This window comes from Periplaneta americana, chromosome 10 (assembly GCF_040183065.1).
Source record: "Periplaneta americana isolate PAMFEO1 chromosome 10, P.americana_PAMFEO1_priV1, whole genome shotgun sequence".
NCBI classification, from domain to species: Eukaryota; Metazoa; Arthropoda; class Insecta; order Blattodea; family Blattidae; genus Periplaneta; species Periplaneta americana.
The window spans coordinates 13,035,707-13,060,473 of NC_091126.1; the positions used below are offsets into that span (position 1 = coordinate 13,035,707).

The window sequence follows — 24,767 nt, forward strand, 5'->3', positions numbered from 1 at the left end:
TCATGTATTTCAATAAAGAAAAATACTTATATATACTGTATATAAGCCAAAATTAGTATATCCGCCTAATACGCGGTCCCGGTTAATACGCGGTTTATACCCGGTCCCTTGAACAGCGTCTTATCGGGGTTTTACTGTATAAGAAATATCTTTGGCTAACAGGGTGCTCCGAGACAAATAAGTTATATTGTTCTACCTGTATTCTGTTTGGGGGTGAAAATGAGTGATCATCATCTTGTTGTGGGATCTGTGTCACAAAAATTTTGATAGAAAAGCCGATAAATGCCTGCTGTACAAAAAGATACAAGGTAGGCAAATTTTTTCAACCTACCCAGTATTTACACCTTAACTTCGCCACTGATTTTCATGATAATATTCATTTGCTTTCATCATGCAAATTAGCATTAGAGAGCATTATATAGCACTTAATTTAGACCTAGGTACATACCAAGCAAGATTCTTAGTTATGTACAGAACATGAATTAACAGGTTCACTTCACAACCACATTTCATCTAGCCATGCATCTCAAATTTTTTAGGGAGTGTAAATAAAGCCAAAATTTATTCAGTGTGAATAAGAAATAGAGGTCTCATCTCTAACAAATCTCACTGTGTCCCTTCCTTGAGTCCATCACTGTATATGACTTTGAAATTCATATTCAAATTATCAATGGGAGACAGAAGTGTGTTGCAGAAATTAATACTTTCACTCCGATGTCATAACACGACTGTCTGCCTACATTACTGATGCACTGAGTTTCCATTTTGTCATCATCTACCAGCAACTGTACAATTATGAATTCAAGTCTCGCAGATCAGTATTTTATCTTCACTTGCATTGGGGGTGGGATCAAGGAAATCACAAAAAACATAATTATTTTCGCCAACCCCAGCATCTGAACTTGGTATCTTCTGAATGCGAATACAGTGTTTTATCACCGAGCCATCTTACTTGGTAGGTCATTTTTGTTTTGGAATATTGTGATAAGTGACCTATAACAGTGTCTGTATGAACAAGTTTAAAACTCAGTATCAAGCAACATCGTCTCATTACTAAGACTGCACTGTAAGATAAAAATGGCATCTACTATATTTGGGTACGGTAGGCGTGGTGCACATTGCAGTTGAGAAAACGTGTTTTGCATGTTTACAACATTACGAAGTTTAAATCTTCCAGTCTTTATCTAATAGTACCTAAAGAAGCCGAAAGTATTAGGTCTACATGCACAAGTTACTGTTTAAGTGGTTATCAAGAGACACTGCAATTGAATTTGGTTCGTCTTTTTTAAAGGCTTCTGTCACTGGACATAATATGCAGTGCCATGATATTCAAACACGTGATCTGTGGTAGCTGGCAATCTGCTTGCGAACTGTAGTGCGAAGAGATGGCAACAGCGCCAGTTCTTTAGGTTTGACTCGTCATTTGCCAACACATTTTGGATTAAGCCTTTTGAAACTACTCCACTGTCTAACCTGGAGAACCACTGCAAAGCTCAAAAGAAACCACTTATAAATTCTTCGTTAATATTTAGCGCAACTAAATGAATTAATTTCATAGCAATTTAATAAGCAGCACCTAACTGCGACACAATTTTTCATGATCAACATATTTTCTGATTTCCAGTAACATCTCTCGAGCAGGCCACGTGTGAAAGTCATTTCTTCTTCCCTACTTCAGACAGTTCATCCTACTAATAGCTACCGGTACTGGCATTACAGGATCAACAAATCATCATCATCATCATCATCATCATCATCATTCATCATCTTCCTCCTAACAAGTATGAGGCCAAGTGGCCTGTTACGGTCTCAAACTAGAATTTTCATTCCATCTCTTCTTTGGACGGCCTAGAGATCTTTTGCCATATGGACGGTAATGAAACAGTGCTTCTGGAATTCTGCATCGATTCATTCGTTCGAGATGACCCTTCCACTGAAGTTGATATTTGCTGATGAACTGCATAATGGGTTCTATTTGAAGTTTTTGCATTATGTCCTCATTTTTTTTTATGATCCCAGCGAGTATATCCAGCTGTTGCTTTCATAAACCTCATCTCACTTGCTGTTATTCTACTGACATATTTATTCTTCACAGTCCACGCTTCGCTACCATAGCTTAATACTGGCTGTGCTAAGGTTTTATACAAGCCTATTCTTGTGTCTCTTTGTACTAGTGAAGGTTTCATGATTTTATTAATGATCCCCATTGTTTTATTATATTTACATATTTTTTCAGCAATATCTACTTCATCACAAGGTGATAGTGTATAGCCAAGATAAGTGAAGGCATTTACTCTTTCTATTATTTTATTATTCAAACAGATTTTGCTTGGTACAGGGAATTTCACACAAAGTGACATGATTTTCGATTTTTCAATATTAATTTCCATGTTATATTTTTCACTGACCATATTTAAATTGTGTACTGAATATTGTAAATCATCTTCAGTTGATGCCATGAGAACTAAATCATCAGCGAAAAGTAAAGCATCAAGCTGCAAATTTCGATTAATTGGAATAAATCCATGGCGTGTCTGTCGCCAATCTTGAATGATTCTATTTATATATATAATAAACAGAAGTGGTGAAAGGCCACAGCCTTGTCGTACTCCACTATAAATAGGTCGCCATTGTGAAAGTTTATTGTTGCTTCGAATTGCTATGATGGTTGTTTTATATATATTGTAAATATTTTGTATAATCTGTTGAGGTACTTGATCATCTGCCAAAATATGAAGTAATTTATTCCGATTAACTTTATCAAAAGAGGATCAACAATACAAACTTCTAAAAACAATTCACTTCTGTTAAATCAATAACTAATCTAACCCTTCCCATTCACAGATAATCTGTCTGTTTCCACAGTGATTACATGAATCTGCTGTCGTGTTAACACACAAGGAGGTGTTAGTTCATTAGTAAGTACAATGTCATGCACTGTGAGTGACTGTAGGTCAAAACTCATACCTCTTACTACTTCTGGAGGCAATTCAATTGGTTGATTTTCACGGATGATCAATTCTGGTTTTCGTAGCCGGGCTATAAGGTACAGAATCCAGACTCGTAAGTAAGTTATACCGTCAAACTAAAAGAATGTTTAAGACATTTACACAAAGCTTTCATTGCTAAACTTCGCAACCTATGAATGAATTCAAAGATGTAATTGTTCACGATCATAATGAGACACTCCAAGTTTGGCTCTACAACAAGTACACTCAAATTTCAATATGGCAGAAACTCGATGCAGTAATAAGACAAACACAATTCTAAATTCTATTTTTTTAATCTTCTATCAAACACTTGTTTATATTTTCTATAAAACAGTGCACAAATTTCAATTACAATTAATTACAATAGTTCTATTCCCTTTAGTGTTAGTCCACAATTTGAACTCAAATTTATTCCATTGTCACTTGAAGTGTAAATGTCTCTAAATCTAAAAGTAAATAATAGTAAAATTGTTCGTCAAACAATTATCAACAGAAGTCAAAATATCACTTTCTACCCATATAGTAGTTATAATTCTGACTGCAAGTTAGGTACAAATTAACATGAAAATAATATAAATTTAAGTTGCATTGAAAAACAATGAAACAAAACAAATATTTCGAGTTTCTGATAAACAGACATAAGACAGATCTTAAATTATATCAATTTTGAATAGAATACATGATTAGTTGTGTCCTATACTAAGCTAATAAGTATAATTTGTTTAATTTTGAATATGTTATTTTTTACCGAGTTTTATGTATTTTATAGTTTTATTTGAACATGACACTGACCTGATTAGCCTACATTTATAACTCTGAAATATATTCTGTGCGTGGCTTTATTCTTATGTAGAATAAATATGTTATGTTTAATATTGAATCTTATTTTTGTACAACAATATTTTTCCAAGAATTTCGTTAATAGTTACCAGTAGTCTAAAGCTATTCAACCCATTCTTCCTGCTCCCTAAATAAGTGCAATAATAACAACTTTTCTATAGAAATAAGGAGGTACATATGGTATATATGATTAATGCATTTAGATTAAGAGTGGAGACGTAATTGTCAAGTGTATCCCATATTATTAATGGTAATATAGTAGCAATTATTAAATTTCGTCAAAAAATGTAAGTCCACTATTTCAAAACTAAGGAACTCGGGATTTTTAACAGCAACTAATAATCCATAAATATTGAAATACCTACTCCGACCATCAGTCTGAAAGCCAAATATTATCAAAATATACTTGTCTTCATTTCAAATCATGTATGTACAAATACACGTACATTAAGGTTATTCACTCTTCTTAAAATTTTGAACCTGAAGTCAATAAACCTGATTCTACTAATTCATTCTTATTGAATGAATTTAAATACTATTATAGTCACAATCATGCCATGGTATGAAAGAAAAATTTCACAACCTCGAGCGGGAATCGAACCTGCGACTTCCTGTTCTCCAGTCAGGCGCTCTACCACTGAGCTATCGAGTTCGTCTCATGCCAAAGGCTTGGAATTATCCTTTCATACTGGCGACTCTGTTATAGAGTACTGTCCATAGCGTCTGATCTAGTCAGCACTGCTTATGGGTTGAAAGAAACTTTTACAAATGTAATCTTCATCTTACGATGTTTGGTGACATATACACGTCCGTTGATGTGACATATTAATGAATTTAAATACTATTATAGTCACAATCATGCCATGGTATGAAAGAAAAATTTCACAACTTCGAGCGGGAATCGAACCTGCGACTTCCTGTTCTCCGGTCAGGCGCTCTACCACTGGCGTGAGACGAACTCGATAGCTCAGTGGTAGAGCGCCTGACCGGGGAACAGGAAGTCGCAGGTTCGATTCCCGCTCGAGGTTGTGAAATTTTTCTTTCATACCATGGCATGATTGTGACTATAATAGTATTTAAATTCATTAATATGTCACATCAACGGACATGTATACGTCACCAAACATCGTAAGATGAAGATTACATTCATTCTTAGTTGTCATTTAATTTGGTGAACTTCTAATACTGCAATATTATATTTTTTTCTGCCCAACTCAGCACTATAGGCCTACGGCAGTAAGGGACTTAGGCACTTCACTGATGTCAGATCCCTGTCCAGAGTACTCTGACCAATTCGAAAACTTGTGTAATATTAAAAGGTCTAATAATCTACTCGACCCCAATGATTCTTGAATTACAAAAAAAAAAAAAAAACTTTTTTTTTTAATATCTCAATTAGTCATACAATAAAAACGTTGTAGCTTGACATATGTGAAGACTCTGGTCCTAAATGCTAATTGTTAAATTTAAACACCAGAAATTTTTCATTAAAATGTTAAATTTGAGTACCAGAAATTATTCATCAATGTAAAGTATAGATTAATGAATGAGGTAAATGTCTGAGTTCTGAATGTGCTTACGTGGTTCAATATCTTCGTCCACAACAGCTTTAGGTTTGAAGAGTTCTCTAAAGTGAGGTTTGCAGTAGAGCTGACCTTCGTGACTGCTGTAGATGTCAACGCTGAAACAGATACAAAACCGAACACAATCTTGTGGCCATTCACAGCAACCGTTAGTATTTATTATTTTCTCACTATCGGTACTTTCCTTACAAGAAACAAGAGGCAAATTGAGATTAACTGCTTCTCTTCGCATAATTATTACAGTTTTGGCTAATATTCATCTGTAGAAAACAAGGAGTGGAAGCATTTTATTTTTTACAAACAAGCTGTTCATTTTAAGGGACAGTCCTGTACCTAAGATAAGTGTCCCGTGTCTCTTGTTCAAGAATACCAAGAATACATTATCAGTACCGGTATTTTAATGTTGTGTATTATTATTATTATTATTATTATTATTATTATTGTCCCGCGCCGTGGCGTCACGGTCTAAGGCATCCCGCCTAGGACTCGCGTTACGGAATGCACGCTGGTTCGAGTCCTCATGGGGGAAGAAATTTTCTCATGAAATTTCGGCCAGTGTATGGGACCGGTGCCCACCCAGCATCGTGATGCACTTGGGGAGCTACGATAGGTAGCGAAATCCGGTTGCGAATACCAGCTATAACGGCTGGGGGGATCATCGTGCTAACCACACGATACCTCCATTCTGGTTGGATGATCGTCCACCTCTGCTTCGGCATGTGGGCGTGAGGCCAGCAGCCGGCTGGTCGGTCTAGTAGGCCCTTCACGGGCTGTAGCGCCACGGATTATTATTATTATTATTATTATTATTATTATTATTATTATTATTATTATTAAGTTACGGTATATTTATTTATATTAAAAATATGAACTCTCAAATGCACAAAATGCTAAACGAACGTTTCACAATCAAATCAGAACTCAAACTAACGAATGGGTGAATATCACTCTTAAATTGAGTTTAAACTCGACAATGCACAATATTTAACATCTGCATTGCAGAACTGTCAAAACAACCTTTTAAATATGTTTCACAAGTTAGATTTCATACTGTATTGGCTTCATTTTATTATAAGGTCGGTACCAGGTGCTAGGGCTCTCTATAATAAAAATAGCATTGTTACAATTTGAACGTGCCATAACACCAAGCACAGGTGTTATATTAAAGGAGGGGTATGAGGACTACGTCTTATGTCCATGTGCATTTTATTACTCTGACAGTATAAAATTAGATAAGGGAAAACGATTATAGATAAAAGAATAATAATAAATAAATAAATAAATAAATTTAGCCTGCTAGATCCCATAAGGGCAAGGGCCTCCTGATTGACAGGGCTTGGCTCAGTAGAGTTCACTTGTTAGGTGAGCTGGTCCTAAGGAGTGATATCATCGAACTTGGCTGCACTACTTCGTTTCTATGTACACAAGATAAAAGAATACTTAAATGTAAATATGTAATTTCTTTTTAAGTTCAAGGGGTGGGCTCAAACCTGGTAACCCCTCCCCTTGCATACACTCCTGACGAATACAATAATATATCAAAGTTTACGAAATTAGCAAGTCTCCAGGTTAAGTTTATCAGTTTCAAATTTACTTCTGCTAGAAGCAAACATCTGATTTAATTACACAGAACTTCTTATTTAAATTAATTTTTCTATGTTTTGCAAGTATTCCTTCATTCATGTTACAATAAATAAGAACTTTTTTCAAAAAATATAGAAAGTGACAAAAAATATTAAATTTTATCCCCCACATGAATCCATAATATGAAAATATGTGTGATGTAATTCAAATTAATTTATATTTTCTTTGGATTAATTAGGTTAGTTACACGATAAAGAGTGTTTGCATGTTCCTGTCCCTTATTCTGTCTCACAAAGTAGGTCCAATCTCATATTTGTGGAAATGACGTGTGTAATATATGAAGTTAACCTTTCACCTTATGACAGACATCCTAATCTAAAAATAAAATGTTTCACGACCAATATCCCAAGACTTAGATAGGAAATTCCTACTGAATACAGGATGTGTAGCAATTCCAAAAAATAAACTGTTTCAATGCTACTCACGTGAGCTGCTTGTTGCATTCCTTGCACCGAAAGCAATTTTTATGCCAAACAGCTCGTTCTGCCTTCACCTGTTCCATTTGGAACACTTGCTTTCCACACGACCTACAGTTGCTAGTCTGTTCGGGAGATACTTCTGCAGTCTAGAAACAAAACAAAATACATTAAAAACCTGGAAGAAATTCAAGGTGCCGTGCGATCACCTCACGAAAACGAATTTACTAATGTTTGAGAGAGGTAGAACCCTTGTTTCAATAATGTTGACACTGAAAGTAGTGGATGGGGTACGGGTAGCATTACACTTTGATTGATTCAACTGATAAAAGTCAAAGCAAAGAGAAGAACCTGCCTGATTGCTCTGCAGTTTGATAGGTGCTACATAAAATCTATCCAGATCGTAATTTCCTTTAGGCTCTACCAATACAACACCTAACAATCTGCAAGAGTATGCTGACAGCAAAATAAGAGACGGTGCTTGTTATCTTCAAGAATTAGGCACTCTTAGGTTTTAATAATATATTAAATTGAAATGAGCCATCTATGCTTATCTAGTTTTATATAAATTAACTATAACATGAACGTTTTCGGCACTGATGTGCCATTTTCAACTGTATGAAAGTTTGCCTAATTACATATTCAAATAGATCCACATGGACTGTGTGAGTGAGACATATAATGTATACCCTTGATTATTTGAACATAACATGAGAAACAATTTTATATAGATAATTCAAAACACTCATTATTACTAACAATAAAACCTATTAACTAATTGGTCTTCTACTATATTGTCCATATCTTTTAGAACACTATGGTTAGCTTGACGTTATTCTGTCAAATTCAGTTATTCAGTTGTTAAAATATTATTAAATTGCACATGATGTAAAATGTTAAAATGTTAAAATCATTATTGACCTGTCTTATGCTTTGTTGTTACACCAAGGTTCTTGAATTTGACAGAATAACGTCCAAGCTAACCATAGTGTTCTACAAGATATGGACAATATAGTAGAAGACCAATTAGTTAATAGGTTTTATTGTTAGTAATAATGAGTGTTTTTAATTATCAACAGTAATCTCACCAGACGTTTTGATTTATCTAGAGAAAATCAAAACTCGAGTGGGATTTAATTGACTATTACACGATTAGAAGAAAGTATATAAAGATTAGAAGTAGGTAACGAAGTACTCCAATACAATAAAACATTAATTGACTTACGAAAATACTGTCTTCAAATGTATTATTGCACCATCTCAACATTACAAATATTACGCTAGATGTATGCTAGAATGCAGTAGTGAGCAATGCCTTCGCGTCGAGAAGTTCTAGATCTATATACACGATGACAATGTTACTAGTCAAGAAGGCTTTGTTGATTCAGTTTCATTTTTATTATTAAAACAGTTGGATTCCACTTCAATTATCCGAATCCCAGTAATCAACGTCACTTGACAGATGATTTTCAATAAATCTTAATATTAAACAATCTCTGATACGTGACTATCCATAATATCATATAGCAGAAGCTATAACATAACCTAACTAATATACTGTACACAAGTGTTAGAAAAGTTTTAATTAACGACGATGACATAAAAAATAAACATGAATAATTTTAAAAGGAATAATTATTGAATGTACAATTTTCAAATTTGAATGTGGTTGGTGGTCCAATTGATGTTATATTGGACGTGTGTGTAATAGAAGTGGAACTTGTTGATTTAGGCCTACATGGCGTATTCAACTTATTCAGGATTTCCGAATGGTGCTCTTCATTTATTTGTAAATCGGATTTCAGAAGATGCATAGGTATGATCAGTGATTTTTATTAATTCTTGTTCTTGAATGCCAATGCGAGTCATATTTGAAACTGCTGTGCATCAACTGGAGTGGTTTGTAATTTTATTCATTCATTCATTCATTCATTCATTCATTCATTTATTTTATTCCATAGATCTTACATGAGCAATGAAGCTTTAAGATGTGGAACATGTCAACATTTTACATTATTACAATTACAATTTTTACAAATTTTTATAGTTTTACAATTTAGTAATTTTCTACAATTTTTACAATGTTGTACAATTTTTTTTTTTTTTTTTTTTTTTTTTTTTTTACATTTTGGCGAGATGTAGTATACATATATATATATTTTTTTTGACGTCCAGACCAGCGCAGTTTCAAATGTTGGCAAAGAAAGAAACAAATGCTAGGGACGCGATAAAATTAAACAAATGCTAGGGACGCGATAAAATTGTGCGATAAGCAGCCAAGATTGGTTGAAATAAGTCCTTTCGTACTGTTTTATTGGTAAAAAGTAGTATGATGTAGTAAGAGTGTAATAGTCTATATAAAATTGTTTCTCATGTTATGTTCAAATAATCAAGGGTATACATTATATGTCTCACTCACACAGTCCATGTGGATCTATTTGAATATGTAATTAGGCAAACTTTCATACATTTGAAAATGGCACATCAGTGCCGAAAACGTTCATGTTATAATCAATTTATATAAAACTAGATAAGCATACACGGCTCATTTCAATTTAATATATTGTTACTACTTGCTTATCGGAAAAATCATACAAAATGAAATTACTCTTAGGTTTGTTATTGCTTTCAGGTCAACATAATGGAGGTACTACTTACGCTAAAATTATCAAAATGTTGTAATGTATTAAAATACAACTAAATCATGTAAAAAAATGCATCCAGGAATTTACTTTCATTCTTATTACTCAAATAAACATCTCGTTCCTTCAAATGAAACATAAGCTGGCGTGGCAACATTGTCAAATTGTGAAAGGTCATAGCGCCACTGTACAGGTTGATACTGGTGTATAGCTGTGTTAGTGTCAGTGTCCTTGATATGTGTGGTAAGAACAGAAGCACAGAAAGTGAAAAAAGGTTGCGCATGTTTACATCCAGGCACGCACAACAGGATGTGACTCAATTCCTATCTGTTGGAGCTATGAGGACCAAGCATCAAGGAAACTCATCTCAGGGAGTTGTTCTTCATGACAACGCTATACCTGATGTTGCTAATGCCATGGTCACACACTGCAACAATTCAGATGGGAGACACTGGAACACTCGTCTTACAGTCCCAATTTCTCATACTGTGAATTCCATTCTTTGACCAATGAAGAGGTGTTTGAAGAATTTAGGTTCAACTCCAATCAGGAAGTGAAAGATGCCATGGAACAGTGTCTTCAAAGCAACCAGCGAGCTCCTTTGCAGCTGGTATCAAAAGACTAGTACACTTTTGGGACCATTACTTTAATGTTGGAGGGGGCTATTTCTAGACCTATCTGATTCTATGGCACGTATATAGTGTATGTATATACTTACATGTTTTGAAAAAATGCATTGAAATCTGAGTCTACATTTCATTCGAAGGAACTATTATCAACTCTACTGGGTGTTCAGTTCAAAGTGTGTCATGGCTCGCTGTATGCCGTCACGTGGCTAGTCAATGAGCCTAGAGAATTCAATCTTCCTACACTTTCGCAGAGGTGTATTACTTATCTGCAAGAGAAGTTGCCTAGCAAGTATGGCGTTCATTCTGAAGAGTACTTACCGATACGTACGGTAACGCCAGTAGTGGCAGGAATGTGAACTGTTTCGAAACATGTACTGAGGTGAGTTTTTTCTTACTGTCGGGATATGGGGAGAGGGTTAATTCGATTACTTACGTATTTGTTGACATTAACTTCGACGATCAACATGGACATGGAGCATTTGATTTGTATTGTGGAATGTTGCCATACGCAACTGATGATAACAAAAACCCTGCGCACGACTTGGCCGCGCAAAACACAGTTCGAAAGAGGTTATGGTAGCACACAGACCATACAGACCGCCATCTGTTGCTACGACGTTCAAGTTATACCGTACACATTCTCAAGTTCAGATTGAACGCCTTGAATATAGACAACTTCTCTGACATAAAAGCTGAAACTCGCTTCAAATCGCTGACTCACAACAGTGACGTCATGACACACTTTGAAATGAACACCCAGTATAACTAAGTAATTAGTTATATAAGTTTCTAAGTTCAGATACAGCTTACATGTTTTCATTCTATTTAATAAACAGCTACAGAAATAGTGCTGCAAAAAATTAATTTAAATATATTCATGAAAATTAAAGCTATATGCATGCTCCTATTTCAGAAAATTAATTATTAGTCTGTCTTTTCTTCCATGTAGTAGCAGTAACTTCGTAGTCAACAAACAAAGTCATTTTGTCGTTAAATGATAGTAAGAGTTCAATCCATGAAGGGGATGGCCTGCATGATGGACATTGCAGTAATTATCAGCCAATTCAATTTAAGCACTATGTTAAGAACAGTGACTCATAAGATTCCAGTGTATGAATTGGTAAGAAATAGCTGTTACTCTTTGTAAAAATATATTATCATTTCACGACTACTAATCACACATTTGTACCATTCAAAATTTCATGAATACAGTATCAAGCAACAGTGATTCAGCCAACAGATATTTGTAAAAAACAGAATGTGACATACAAAAATTGTTCAAGTTACTTTTACAAAACATACTTCATAAATACGTAGCAAAAAAACTACATCAGTGAAAACTATGTGAGTACATACAGTACGGTAACTGAAGCAATGATTTTAGGCATAATGATGTTACTGAAAATCTAAATAATAATTAACAAGTAATTAAAATAAGTAATACTACATTATGTAAGAGCAAAATCATTTGTAAGATATTTGTACTGCTTACTGCTACAACTACAGCTGTAACAAGTACAATAGCAACAGCAATTATTTCACCAGCACCACTACAGCCAAAACTGTTGTTATCGTTGGCACCACTGTTTTCATCACAACAGCTACCACAACAACAAAAATTAACGCAGTCAATATCATCTCAATCATCATTATTACTACCACCAACTTGATATCACCATCGTCCTAACCATAATCACTGTCATTATTATAATCATGATTATCATAGTCTTTTAATAATAATAATAATAATAATAATAATAATAATAATAATAATAATAATAATAATAATAATAACAACAATAATAACATAACAATAACAACAATAATAATAACAACCACAACAACAACAACAACAACAATAACAATAACAATAATAACAATAATAATAATAATAATAACAATAATAATAATAATAATAATAATAATAATAATAATAATAATGAGTGGTATTTATCATCAAAAACACTACTGTTGCTAATGCTATCATAGTATTACCACAGTCTAGTATATACAGTCACAAAGCTCAATACGTAGTAAATATGCATCCATAGGTAGTTGCTAACCACTAGGACCGCTACTATTACCTCATCACAGACAATGCAAAATAGTACCTGTACAATCTCTTGTTCCTAATTCCCTCACAACTCAAGCTTCGTGACTGTATATACTAGACTGTGGTATTACTCGACCAAGGCCAGTGGAGTCCTGCAGCCCAGAGCGTCACTTGTACTTCTCCTGCGTTCGTATAGTGACATCGCAATAGTTCACATTACGCCCGCATCTCCACTCACCTCGGTCGAGTTATAGCATTATCATTACAATGACAAGCAATACGATGATGATAATGTCAAGTCGTTCACAGTAATGGTGCCACGGTGTTGAAGGTTATGATTATGTATAATGGAGTAGTGGTAATGATTTTAGTGGCGTATAGCAGCCATGACAGCAGAAACAATAATGGTAGTGGCAATAGCAACGCCAATCACGGTGACAATGGTGGTGACTAAAGTGATCATCTGATGGTGATGACAGCGGTAATGATGCCAACATTGTTTTACTAACGGAGTCGAAAGAATGGCTATGATAACACAGACAAAAAACAGCTAAAGAAGATTGCTTTATGATGACAAAAACAACGGCTATGACATTGAAGATGACAAAGATGGTAACAAGAGAGCATAAGTAGAGGAACTAGAAATGGAAACCACCACTACAATATCAAAAGACAACCGCTACAAGGACACTGCTGCGATAAGAGGCCACCACTACAGTGTAACAAAGCCAACTACTGTGATAACAGAAGCCATCACTATGATATCTTACTTACTTACAAATGGCTTTTAAGGAACCCGAAGGTTCATTGCCGCCCTCACATAAGCCCGCCAGCGGTCCCTATCCTGTGCAAGATTAATCCAGTCTCTATCATCATATCCCACCTCCCTCAAATCCATTTTAATATTATCTTCCCATTTACGTCTCGGCCTCCCCAAAGGTCTCTTTCCCTCTGGTCTCCCAACTAACACTCTATATGCATTTCTGGATTTGCCCATACGTGCTACATGCCCTGCCCATCTCAAATGTCTGGATTTAGTGTTCCTAATTATGTCAGGTGAAGAATACAATGCGTGCAGTTCTGCATTGTGTAACTTTCTCCATTCTCCTGTAACTTCATCCCACTTAGCCCCAAATATTTTCCTAAGCACCTTATTCTCAAACACCCTTAATCTCTGTTCCTCTCTCAGAGTGAGAGTCCAAGTTTCACAACCATACAGAACAACCGGTAATATAACTGTTTTATAAATTCTAACTTTCAGATTTTTTGACAGCAGACTAGATGATAAAAGCTTCTCAACCGAATAATAACACGCATTTCCCACATTTATTCTGCATTTAATTTCCTCCCGAGTGCCATTTATATTTGTTAGTGTTGCTCCAAGATATTTGAATTTTTCCACCCCTTCGAAGGATAAATCTCCAATTTTTATATTTCCATTTCATACAATATTCTGGTCACAAGACATAATCATATACTTTGTCTTTTCGGGATTTACTTCCAAACCGATCGTTTTACTTGCTTCCAGTAAAATTCCCATGTTTTCCCTAATCGTTTGTGGATTTTCTCCTAACATATTCACGTCATCCGCATAGACAAGAAGCTGATGTAACCCGTTCAATTCCAAACCCTGCCTGTTATCCTGAACTTTCCTAATGGCATATTCTAAAGCGAAGTTAAAAAGTAAAGGTGATAGTGCATCTCCTTGCTTTAGCCCGCAGTGAATTGGAAAAGCATCAGATAGAAACTGACCTATACGGACTCTGCTGTATGGTTCACTGAGACACATTTTAATTAATCGAACTAGTTTCTTGGGAATACCAAATTCAATAAGAATATCATGTAATACTTCCCTCTTAACCGAGTCATATGCCTTTTTGAAATCTATGAATAACTGATGTACTGTACCCTTATACTCCCATTTTTTCTCCATTATCTGTCGAATACAAAAAATCTGATCAATAGTCGATCTATTACGCCTAAAACCGCACTGATGATCCCCAATAATTTCATCTATCACTATGATACCATCACTGCAATAAAAGAGGCCATTTCTATGGGGCCACCACTGCGATAAAACAGACACTCTTGTGATTACAGAGACAATTGCTACAAGGCCACCACTGTGATGATAGAGACCACCAGGTAAGGGAGACCAATGTTACTATTCCTGCTTCCATTACATAGACCATTTATCTGGTAACTAGTGCCACTGCTATGGTAACAAAGGCCAGCGCTGTAATGATGATATAGATGACTGCTATGACAACGACGAAGACGATGATGATGGTGGTTATTATAATACAGATTAGGGTAACGACAATGGCTATGATAAAAATGACGACGAGTATGACGAAGTTAATGGCTGTGACAACAAAGACCGTGGCAACAAGGCAACAAAGAATATTTTAAAAAACTACGCCACCTAAGTCAATAGCAGCAAGGACCATGATAATAAAAACTATTGCCAATCCTGCATTTATGCCCTTGGATCCAAAAAATGTTGCGTCCCACACCAACTAACTTATGCAAATCTCGAACATTTAGCAACTAAACTGTAAAAAATGTGGTATGCGACAACAATTTAACACATGCTACTACCTAAAGCAGGCACAGTAGCCTATGAAAATTTCTTTTCAGCTCGATGTTTTCTTTTCTCAAAATTTTGCTGCCCCTACGAAATTGCCATTCTAGGCCTGGGCCCATGTGACCCATGCATAAATATGGGCCTGACTATGGCAACACGGACTGTCAGCAGCCAACAGACGACAATGGAGAAAGACAGATGGGCAAAAGGCTAATGTCAACCAAAAATGATTACGGCAATGCGGGAAGACGAGAATATCAATGATTATATTCATAACAGTACATGATAACACTGACAGTGGTGGTCATGATTATGGCAATGATGGCGATAACAAGGCTGTTTACTGCAATGACAGCTAATTGTGCTTACCATAATGACAATGATGGTAATGATGATACTAGTAATGATGATGAAGGTAGTAGCAATGATAATTACTAAGTTGTCAAAAGCTGTAGCAATAGAAATGTCCATAGCCTACTTTATGAGGAATTTCAGACTTACTAATTCCTGCATGTCCAACAGTGCATATAGTGGCATATTTGCCTATTTATTAAAAGAAAGAAAAAGCATTATATTATTAAGTTGAAAATCATAATTGCTTAGACTTTCGCGTTTGAAAACTTTTGTCATTTTATATGAGTTAGGTGGCAACTTGTCTCTGACAACACGCATACATTTAGTTGTAAATCCTTAAGTCTTCGTCACCTTGAAAGTCTGAAAAATTTGGTACCATTCTCTTTTCACATTCAGTAAGCCACACAAATTCGTAATATTTTTGTAGTTACATTTTGAAATGACCATTTCCTAACTTCGTTTTTTTTTTTTTTGTCTGCCATATTTGGAAGAATTCTTGTTGAACACAAATGATGCTAAAAAGCTGTGTCATAATGATGAAGTATGTTTACTGCAATGAATTGTCTTCAAAACCCCGTTGCAGATGACTGCCAGAGACAATATAATATTCATGAGGATGCATTATAGAAAAATGTCATCAAATTCATTTAAAAACTGGAATGTTAAAATAACCTCACAAACTTAATAAAATTCCATGGAAACGAAATAATTATTACATTTCGCCAAACTTTGAAATGTATACATCCGCGAATTGTCTTGCTATAGGCTACAGCAAGAAGGCTATAAACTTGAAAGTATGTTCCTTTCTCTCGGATACAATCCATGGATTAAATGAAGTTGAGATATCTTTACTATCTTAAGTTTACCAGCCACGGATGACAATAAATAACTCAGATAAAAACAAACCATTTCCAAATACAGGATAATTTTTACAAACCTGTGTTCCTAAATACAATCGAATAATTTGGAAGAAATTCAGTTCTTTCGTACACAAATCGTAAACACATTAATAACTACAGTACCGGTATACTCTTCCCTTCATTGAAACTAAAAACAATAATACAGCAATAACAGCATTAACAACAATAACATTACAACACTAATATCAATAATAGCATTCATGAAAATACAACATTATAAAAGTGAAGAAGATAAAGAAAAAGACATCAAAAAGGAGAGGGGAAGGTAGCAGCAGTGGCAGTAGTAACAACAGCATTATTTTATTTAAAGACTTAGAATGACAGATTTTTTTTCAGTACTAAATTTTTCAACATAAGCAAGAGATGGTCGAAAAATATGGTCTGTCAGGAACAGAGTTCTTTTCTGTGCTTTAATTCTATGGTACTAGCCTCCTAGCATCACCCTGGATCAACATCATAGTGACCACCAGACCATAGAGGATGATGCAACAATGAAATAGGCAGAAGTAAAGGCGAAATTGGCAAAGGCAAAAGCAGATGTGAAGGAGAAGATGGAGGCAGCAGAGGCAAAGACAATGGCGAATGCAGAAGGTAAAAATGAAAACAAATTGAGCAAAGACGATGATGGCTATGACAACTGGGATAATTTTAACCATTATTGTGTATACAAGTGTTAGCAATGGTTATTATTTTCATTTCTTTTGCATATTCCTCGTTATCCAATGGATTTATTGCAAAAGGTAAGTTGAGATGTGTAGTCCTAATAGCATTAGAATATTTGTCAATTTATACACTTGTTATGTTTGGTGTAAATATTATTCGTTTATATTTATGCAGATGTGTAGTTCTCCACTAGGGTGGACAACTCTCTCTCATTTCGCCCTACTCTTTAACATTCTCCTGTCTCCCATATTATTATTCCTTTTGAGCATTTTTCTCTCTTATATTTGCATGATGTAAAAATCTTTATTTCAAACATTTAATTTTGCCGTAAATGAAGATGATGTGTTTTATAATATGATGAATTTTGTTGTTCCAGAGATACATTAAAATGTGCAGTCCCTGCAGAAGGTAATATTTACCAGAAATGAGTTTCAGTGTTCACAAGAAAAATTATCTGCCTCAATATACTCTTGATTTAAGCATAATTGTCGAAGTTACATTTTGGTAACTGACCTGGATAATCTGTCATAATCTATGTGAAATTTATTCTATTCCTTAATCTTCCATATTTTCTTCAAAAAAGTTGGCAAAGTTATGCTCTACTAATTTTTACACTAACTCTAAGTTAGTCTTTGTTCATGTTGTATATGAGGCCTTACACAGTTGTTGACTGGTGGCATAATGAGATATAATGGAGATTCAAGTAAGATGCTCTCTAGTTGTAGTCCAAATAACAACACTAAAGTATGTAGCCTAGCCAAGAAGAACCATGTATTAGACAAGACGAAATTACACGAAACGTCACCTACAACAATTCTCACCTGATTGAATTGCTTCTGCACTTTGGAGGCATCAACAGAACGTACATGGAGTACAGTCTTCTTACTCAGTTGATCAAATTTTGAAAAACTTGATTTCTGCAATATAAAAATGAAAATAAACTCGTCTTAGTGACTTTCCTAAATATCTAAGTTTCACATTAAAATAAAGGTTAGCATTCTTTGAAATTCATTTCTCCTGATGGTTACTACCACAATGAAATTAACTGATGATACGTAAACTTTCCTGAACTTCATCCATAATCACTTGCGTGAAATTCACTGTCACATTATTTTATTTGAAGTGTGAACAGTACTTTTACATGTCTTAGCATTAACTATTCCATCAAAGAGGGAAGTCTTAAAATGTGAAACAACACAAAAATCATAATATACTATCCTTTATTCCAACAGACTCGTAAACCCTGATGGAATTTTAAAATCAATTTATGAACTCTAATAAATATTTGTGTGGCTTTAATTCTGTTTCTTCCACACTATAGTTCCTTCTTCACAGCAATAAAGAATTAGCTCGATGGAAAGTACTCTGTAATTCGTCTTCAGATTTATTTGTCAAACTACATCAAAGTAACAGAAATAAGCCTTTTAAATATTGTACAGCCATAGCAGTAAAGATTGTATTGGCAAAAGAGAAGGAAATGTCTTCTTTCTTTGTGAGCAATGAAAGAATATCAAAATTAATCTCATAAGAGAAGGAAACGTTACTAAATGTGTGAAAGCCTCCTTACAAAATGTCTGCATCTCACCTGCTGCTGTATGCTTTCAGAGAGTGGCTGAACAGGCAAGTTGGCCAAGTTGCAGTAACTGGCTCTCTATCCATGCATTACATACCAAAGTGAAAATACATATTAGAATTCAAGCACAATCATTCATTATGTGCAAAAATACCATCATTGTATGTTAAGCAACACTATTTAACAAGCTTCTTAACAATGATAAGGTCACAAAAGTTCCAAATTATATCACTGCTGATAAGGTGAAAGGCTTGTCTGCTGTTGACAACGTATTCAAGACATACGTATATTTACTGATTAATTTATTAGACACACAATGTCAGTAATGGGAGAAACAGTCAGGTTGTTCATTGTATGAGAATTTTGGGTTCTTGCTTCATGTCATACCTAGGTCGATGCAGAAATATTCAATATTTCAGAGCTACGTATAGTATTGGCTGCATCATCAGAGAAAGCAAAAAACAGAAACCTATCGCTTTCATTCGTTACTAAAAATAGTCGACTAACAGACTACTTGATAACGGATATAACAAATAGATCCCCATTTTCTAGCCTTCCATGATGAGGATTACTTAGCTCTGTACACAGTACAGAAACTCACGAAATTCTAGAACCAGAAATTCACTTTGATTTTACATAAATCCCTTAAGGATCCAAGAATAATTTAAATTTAATTTTGTTAACTTCATGTTTATTTCAAATGTGGTAATGCATATTCAAGAGTGAATACGGGAAAGGGTTAAAGTGCCACAAACAAACTTCTTCAGTGAGCTTAGGCATATTTGAGTAAGATCTTCCAAAATTGTAATTAGTCCATAACTTTGTGAAAAATATATATATATTCTGCTCAGAAACGTCTCTAGAATATTTTGTTATACAACATATTTGACACTTTTGTTTCAATTGTACGTTGCCATTGAAAACAAAAGTATCATGTGGTAAGTTGATGAAAAGATTTGAAAGTTCCACAGAACTAATTTCCAATATTACTGAGAAAAAGACATTTCACAAATTCAACACACCAGAGTATAAAACCCAACATACACACCTAAGTTACTCATGTTAAATTTATTCACACAGATCTCGATAAAAACCCATAATATTTAGGCTAAAGGTAGTCAATCACTGCTAAGAGATCCCTTTCCTTTTATTTACTTATCTTGCTTTATGCTCCTCTAGAGACAATGATAGGCCTACATTCCTCATATCTTGTAATGTATTTTAGAATCTTCTGAGAGACGAGCTGAGTTTTACTTTTACCCAAGACATCTTTCTTTTCCCCCAATTTCGAAGTAATTCAGATAGGCCTACTCATCAGCAACTGATTTTATGTCATGAAAGCCCCCAGGGCCCAGTATTGTTATTTTGAACAAGCTTTTCATACAAGCACACTGGATTATTTCAACTCTAGAAGTATCATAGACTTTGCCGTCTTTTTTTTTTTTCTTTTTTCAATCAATCCAAAGGTCCTCCTACATGACAGGTAACTGTGTCCAGATATAAGGAATTTAATCTTCACTTTCTCAGAGATATGTTTTGCTGTTAAAACATAACAAATAGCATGATTTTGTTTTTATTTTGGCCAGCACAGTTATCACACCATATTACTAGTTCCTTTCAGAGTGATCATTGGCTGTAGCATTAACTACCTTCAGTACCTGATGTATATGCCAATGCGCACGTGGTACATTCACCTTCCCATGCTGTGAACTCAGAAATTTCCATCTTGCCCTATCTTGCAAAATTATTCAACTGAATGGCACTATCAACTTTTCCCATTTTGCGCCCAACGATATGTTCAATAGAATCCACGAACACAATAAACATTGGCCATGGAGGAACTTTCACCCTTTTCCACATTCATTCTTCAATAAAATTGTACTGATTAATTTCAACGTAAGCACTGACCCGAGACTAAATACCCATAAAAATGTTGTTAAACGTGTATTGCATTTTTATAGCGCAACTTTATGTTGAAAGTGTTTGAAATCCAAGCTGGTTTTGCATATGTACATAAGCCTTAAAATACTGTACAAATCAGTTCCTAAGTCATATGGAAGGAAATAGTGATGCATAACATTTATTATGTACAATCTATATGAAGAAAAGAAGAAGAAGAAAAGAAGAAACACAGGAACATGTTCAACAGTTTAGTTTGAAATGAAAGGGTAAGATCAGCTGCCACTACTTACGAGAGCTTTAACAGAGACACCCGTGTGAACTGGCTCCTTGTTCGACTCCATGCTGTTAGTATGCAAGGGTTCTGACATGCGGTGCAAGTCGGCCAGAGAGCGAGCTTTCTACACAGATCAGTAATAGAAGTAAAGCCAAGTCCATGCGTTAGTAAGTCCAACCAATTACAACAGAAACATTTCCACAAAATTAATAACCTCTCTCTTTTAGAGGAAGGTGACATCACTAGCAAGGTGCAAAAGAAAATGCATTCTCTGAAAACTTATAAATCTGTTGTACACAATTCTTAAAGCTAACAATGTTCACTCCTTATGTGACTGTTATAGAATCCAACATGTACCCAACAGTATGCCAGCAGCGTCCAGAGTGCTTGAAAGTAGCACTATTTCCGACAGTCTGTGCAATGTTTTTTTTTTTGTTTTTTTTTTTTTGTTTTTATAATGACAAAATATACTTTAGAGTATATTTTTATAAGTTTCGTGTTAGCCCGACCTTAAATATTGTGATTAATAGATCTAGGATTTTTATGATTTGGGATATTTTTTATGAAGTTGCTAAAGTATACAGAAATCCAATTTATATTTTTAAAAAATTAAATTAAGGTATATCGTTAGAGCATATTTGACAATTTTATCCTGATAGAGCATATTTTAATGATCTATTGGTCATATTCAGCTTATTTTTACCTTTTGAAGTTTTTTGTACACTTGTCTATATCCAATGTTGGTTTCCATCATTCTCTAAATTTCTTAGAAGTATGTTCTTTCATTTCTCTCTAGTAAAATTTTAATATTTCCTTCCTCCCCTACTCTGTGGAATGCGCAAAATGACTTGACCCTAAATGGGAACGAGCAACGACAAATATCTGTCTATTATTTTCACATAGGTAAAGAAAGAGGTGGTTAGGCATCTCACTTGAAGCAACTGGATGTGGGAGTAGGGAAATCACTTTGTTGCCTAATTTTAGAAAGAGGAGGGTGTGTGAGAGAGACAGCTAGAGAATTACAGTCAAGTGATATAGTTCATCTTAAATTTGCCTCCATTTTGTCAGTAATAGTAGAAAAAGTTTTTCTGTATGAAAAACTTTATTAGCTGACAATAGACAATCATTTTCATTTCAAAATTTGCACAAGATAGTCATTGTACACTGCAACTTATGTCTCCAAATATAGATACAATGACAGTTTATGCAAATAAATTAGTATTTTACATTTTGAATAAAATTTATATGCCTTGAAATTCCTTAAATTTCACTTTTTTCTCATCTGGTTGTCATTCTAGATATAGTTTATAGTTTATACATGTTGGTTTCCATCGTTCTTTAAATTTCTTAGAAGTATGTTCTTTCATTTCTCTCTAGTAAAATTTTAATATTTCCTTCCTCCCCTACTCTGTGGAATACGCAAAATGGACTTGACCCTAAATGGGCACGAGCAACGACAAATATCTGTCTATTTTTTTCACGTAGGTAAAGAAAGAGGTGGTTAGGATCTCACTTGAAGCAACTGGATGTGGGAGTAGGGAAATCACTTTGTTGCCTAATTTTAGAAAGAAGAGGGTGTGTGAGAGAGGCAGTGAGTACTCCCATTGACGACAATAGTTGCAATGGAATTAAGAAGCTCCAATAACATCTAGCTGAAATTACAACATTACTTCACAAGCTGAACAGAAGTCATCCCTCTTATGACAACATACTTTCCAAGAAAAAACTGTCGTCAATGTCATTTACAATATTGCTCCTAGTTTTTTCAAAACTCAAGGTAAGCCCGAAAACACCTTTGAAAAGATTCCTTATATTTGCGATTTTCTGCAGTACTTAATTTTAAGGATAAAATGGGAGAGAAAAATTATTACTAAATAATTAAACACGTAGTACAGAAAATATAAAACAATGTACACCATTGAAGAATCTGTACAAGACTGTCTGATAGTGAAATTTACAACTGTCGGAATACTGGGCAACTTTCGGGTACCGGTACATTCACTGCACTTCATCTGCTCTTCATGTTGTAGTACACATATCCAGACACAGAACACGTAACCATTGTTCGTACAACTCACCATTTCCGCGTTGATAGGGGCGGATTCTTCCCCTTCCTCTTTGTCACACAGACTGCTCAGGTCACCAAAGCTTCGTCTCTGTTAGGATTAGTCACAACGTTTGTTAGTTACACACAAAACACACAGACAGCACCAAACCACAACACATGAATCTAATTCTATGTTAATTGTTCTGCTCTCTTTTCACGGATGTTAATTCCATGCCATCCCAAGTATTGTTAGGCATTATAATGAACAACAATGATAATGACAATGATAATGCCTGTGTAAAACATTAAGTCCATGTTTTCTAAGTACAGTCAGTTAGGGTAAATTTACAACTTCCGAATTTCTTTTCAAGTGGTTGGTTTTCCATATGCCTTTTAATAGATTTATTTTATGACGTTTTATCAACTGATATGGTTATCTAGCATCTGAGTGAAATGAAGGTGATAATGCCAGCAATGAGTACAGGGTCCAGTGCCGAAAATTACCTAGCATTTGCTACTAATGGTTTGAGGGAAAACCCTGAGAAAACCTTAACCAGGTAACTTGCCCCAGCCCACTCATCCACGGTCAGACAAGCTGACCATTACTCCAAAGCAATGGACCCATATGTTTATAGTATATCTGTACAATGTTATAATTTTATACTTCTTGTCTAAAAATATTGCAAACAGATGAACAACCAGTCACTTAAAACGAAATTGAGAAGCTGTACACAATGTTGTTAAAAAGTTACCCCAGATAACTCTACATTATCAAAAATATCAAAGCAAGAGGGGGGGAAAAACATGAAAACTGGGACACAATTTTAACAAAACAGAGACTCAATTGTGACACCCAACATACAATGCCCTAACAATTCTAACACCATATGCAAAAAGATCAGTACCGATATTGTATTTGCACAAAAATTCACTTCCATGATGAACTTCAACAATTATATACAGAGTGTTAAATAATTATATCGACAAAAATTGGGTTAAGATAAAGGACTTCATTTTAGATACTGTTTATTAAGAATCCATGGGCGGAGACACCTCATTTCGACACACCAGGCCATCTTCTCACTGAGTTTGTTGTATATCAGAATCTTAATGCTACATTATGCAATCACTGGATAGGTCAAGATGTCACGCTCACCTGAAATTATCCCACGTGATATCATTAAGGGATATAGTGTTAAAAATTGTGTAATCAAGATGTATATATGAAACCATTATTTTATGATGCCCACATGAACTCTGAAGAAAATTCCGTAGTACATATAGTGAAATCTTTGCAATGTCTGATGTTTTTAGGAGAATAATGCAGTCTATGGCACATCGGTGCATGCTTTGCTTGGAGGAAAATTAACGTGTGTTTAAACATCTACTATACATACAAAAAATATTCGTTGGAAATGACAGTTTTAGCACTGCAAACACTGTTCTTTACTCTAAGTATGAGTATTTATTACGCGAAATGTAAATTTCTTTTATTATTCACTCATTCATTTATAGACAACAGATTACTTTCTTCCTTCCTATTTGAACGACCAACATAAAGGTATGCTACATCAAGACATTTAAATCAGCCATCCCCACCCATGGGTCTCTCAACAGTCTCTGAAATAAGGTCCTCTTATCTTATCCTAA

At 34.8% G+C, this 24,767-nt stretch overlaps 1 protein-coding gene across 31 annotated transcripts in view; it reads right to left on the reverse strand.

Moving 5' to 3' along the window:
* LOC138707444 (titin homolog) overlaps nucleotides 1-24,767 on the reverse strand; it is a 421,318-nt gene that overhangs the window by 65,447 nt on the left and 331,104 nt on the right. For 16 of the 31 annotated variants that reach the window (XM_069836869.1, XM_069836871.1, XM_069836899.1 and 13 more), the window contains 7 exons: nucleotides 23,149-23,226; nucleotides 21,087-21,194; nucleotides 18,907-18,972; nucleotides 18,143-18,238; nucleotides 7,483-7,622; nucleotides 5,411-5,511; nucleotides 2,968-3,039 (listed from right to left, as the gene is read on the reverse strand). In XM_069836869.1, coding sequence (XP_069692970.1) covers nucleotides 2,968-3,039; nucleotides 5,411-5,511; nucleotides 7,483-7,622; nucleotides 18,143-18,238; nucleotides 18,907-18,972; nucleotides 21,087-21,194; nucleotides 23,149-23,226 — 661 coding nt within the window. The remainder of the gene's footprint in view (nucleotides 1-2,967; nucleotides 3,040-5,410; nucleotides 5,512-7,482; nucleotides 7,623-18,142; nucleotides 18,239-18,906; nucleotides 18,973-21,086; nucleotides 21,195-23,148; nucleotides 23,227-24,767) is intronic. The other 15 variants (XM_069836891.1, XM_069836885.1, XM_069836879.1 and 12 more) reach the window with 8 other exon arrangements.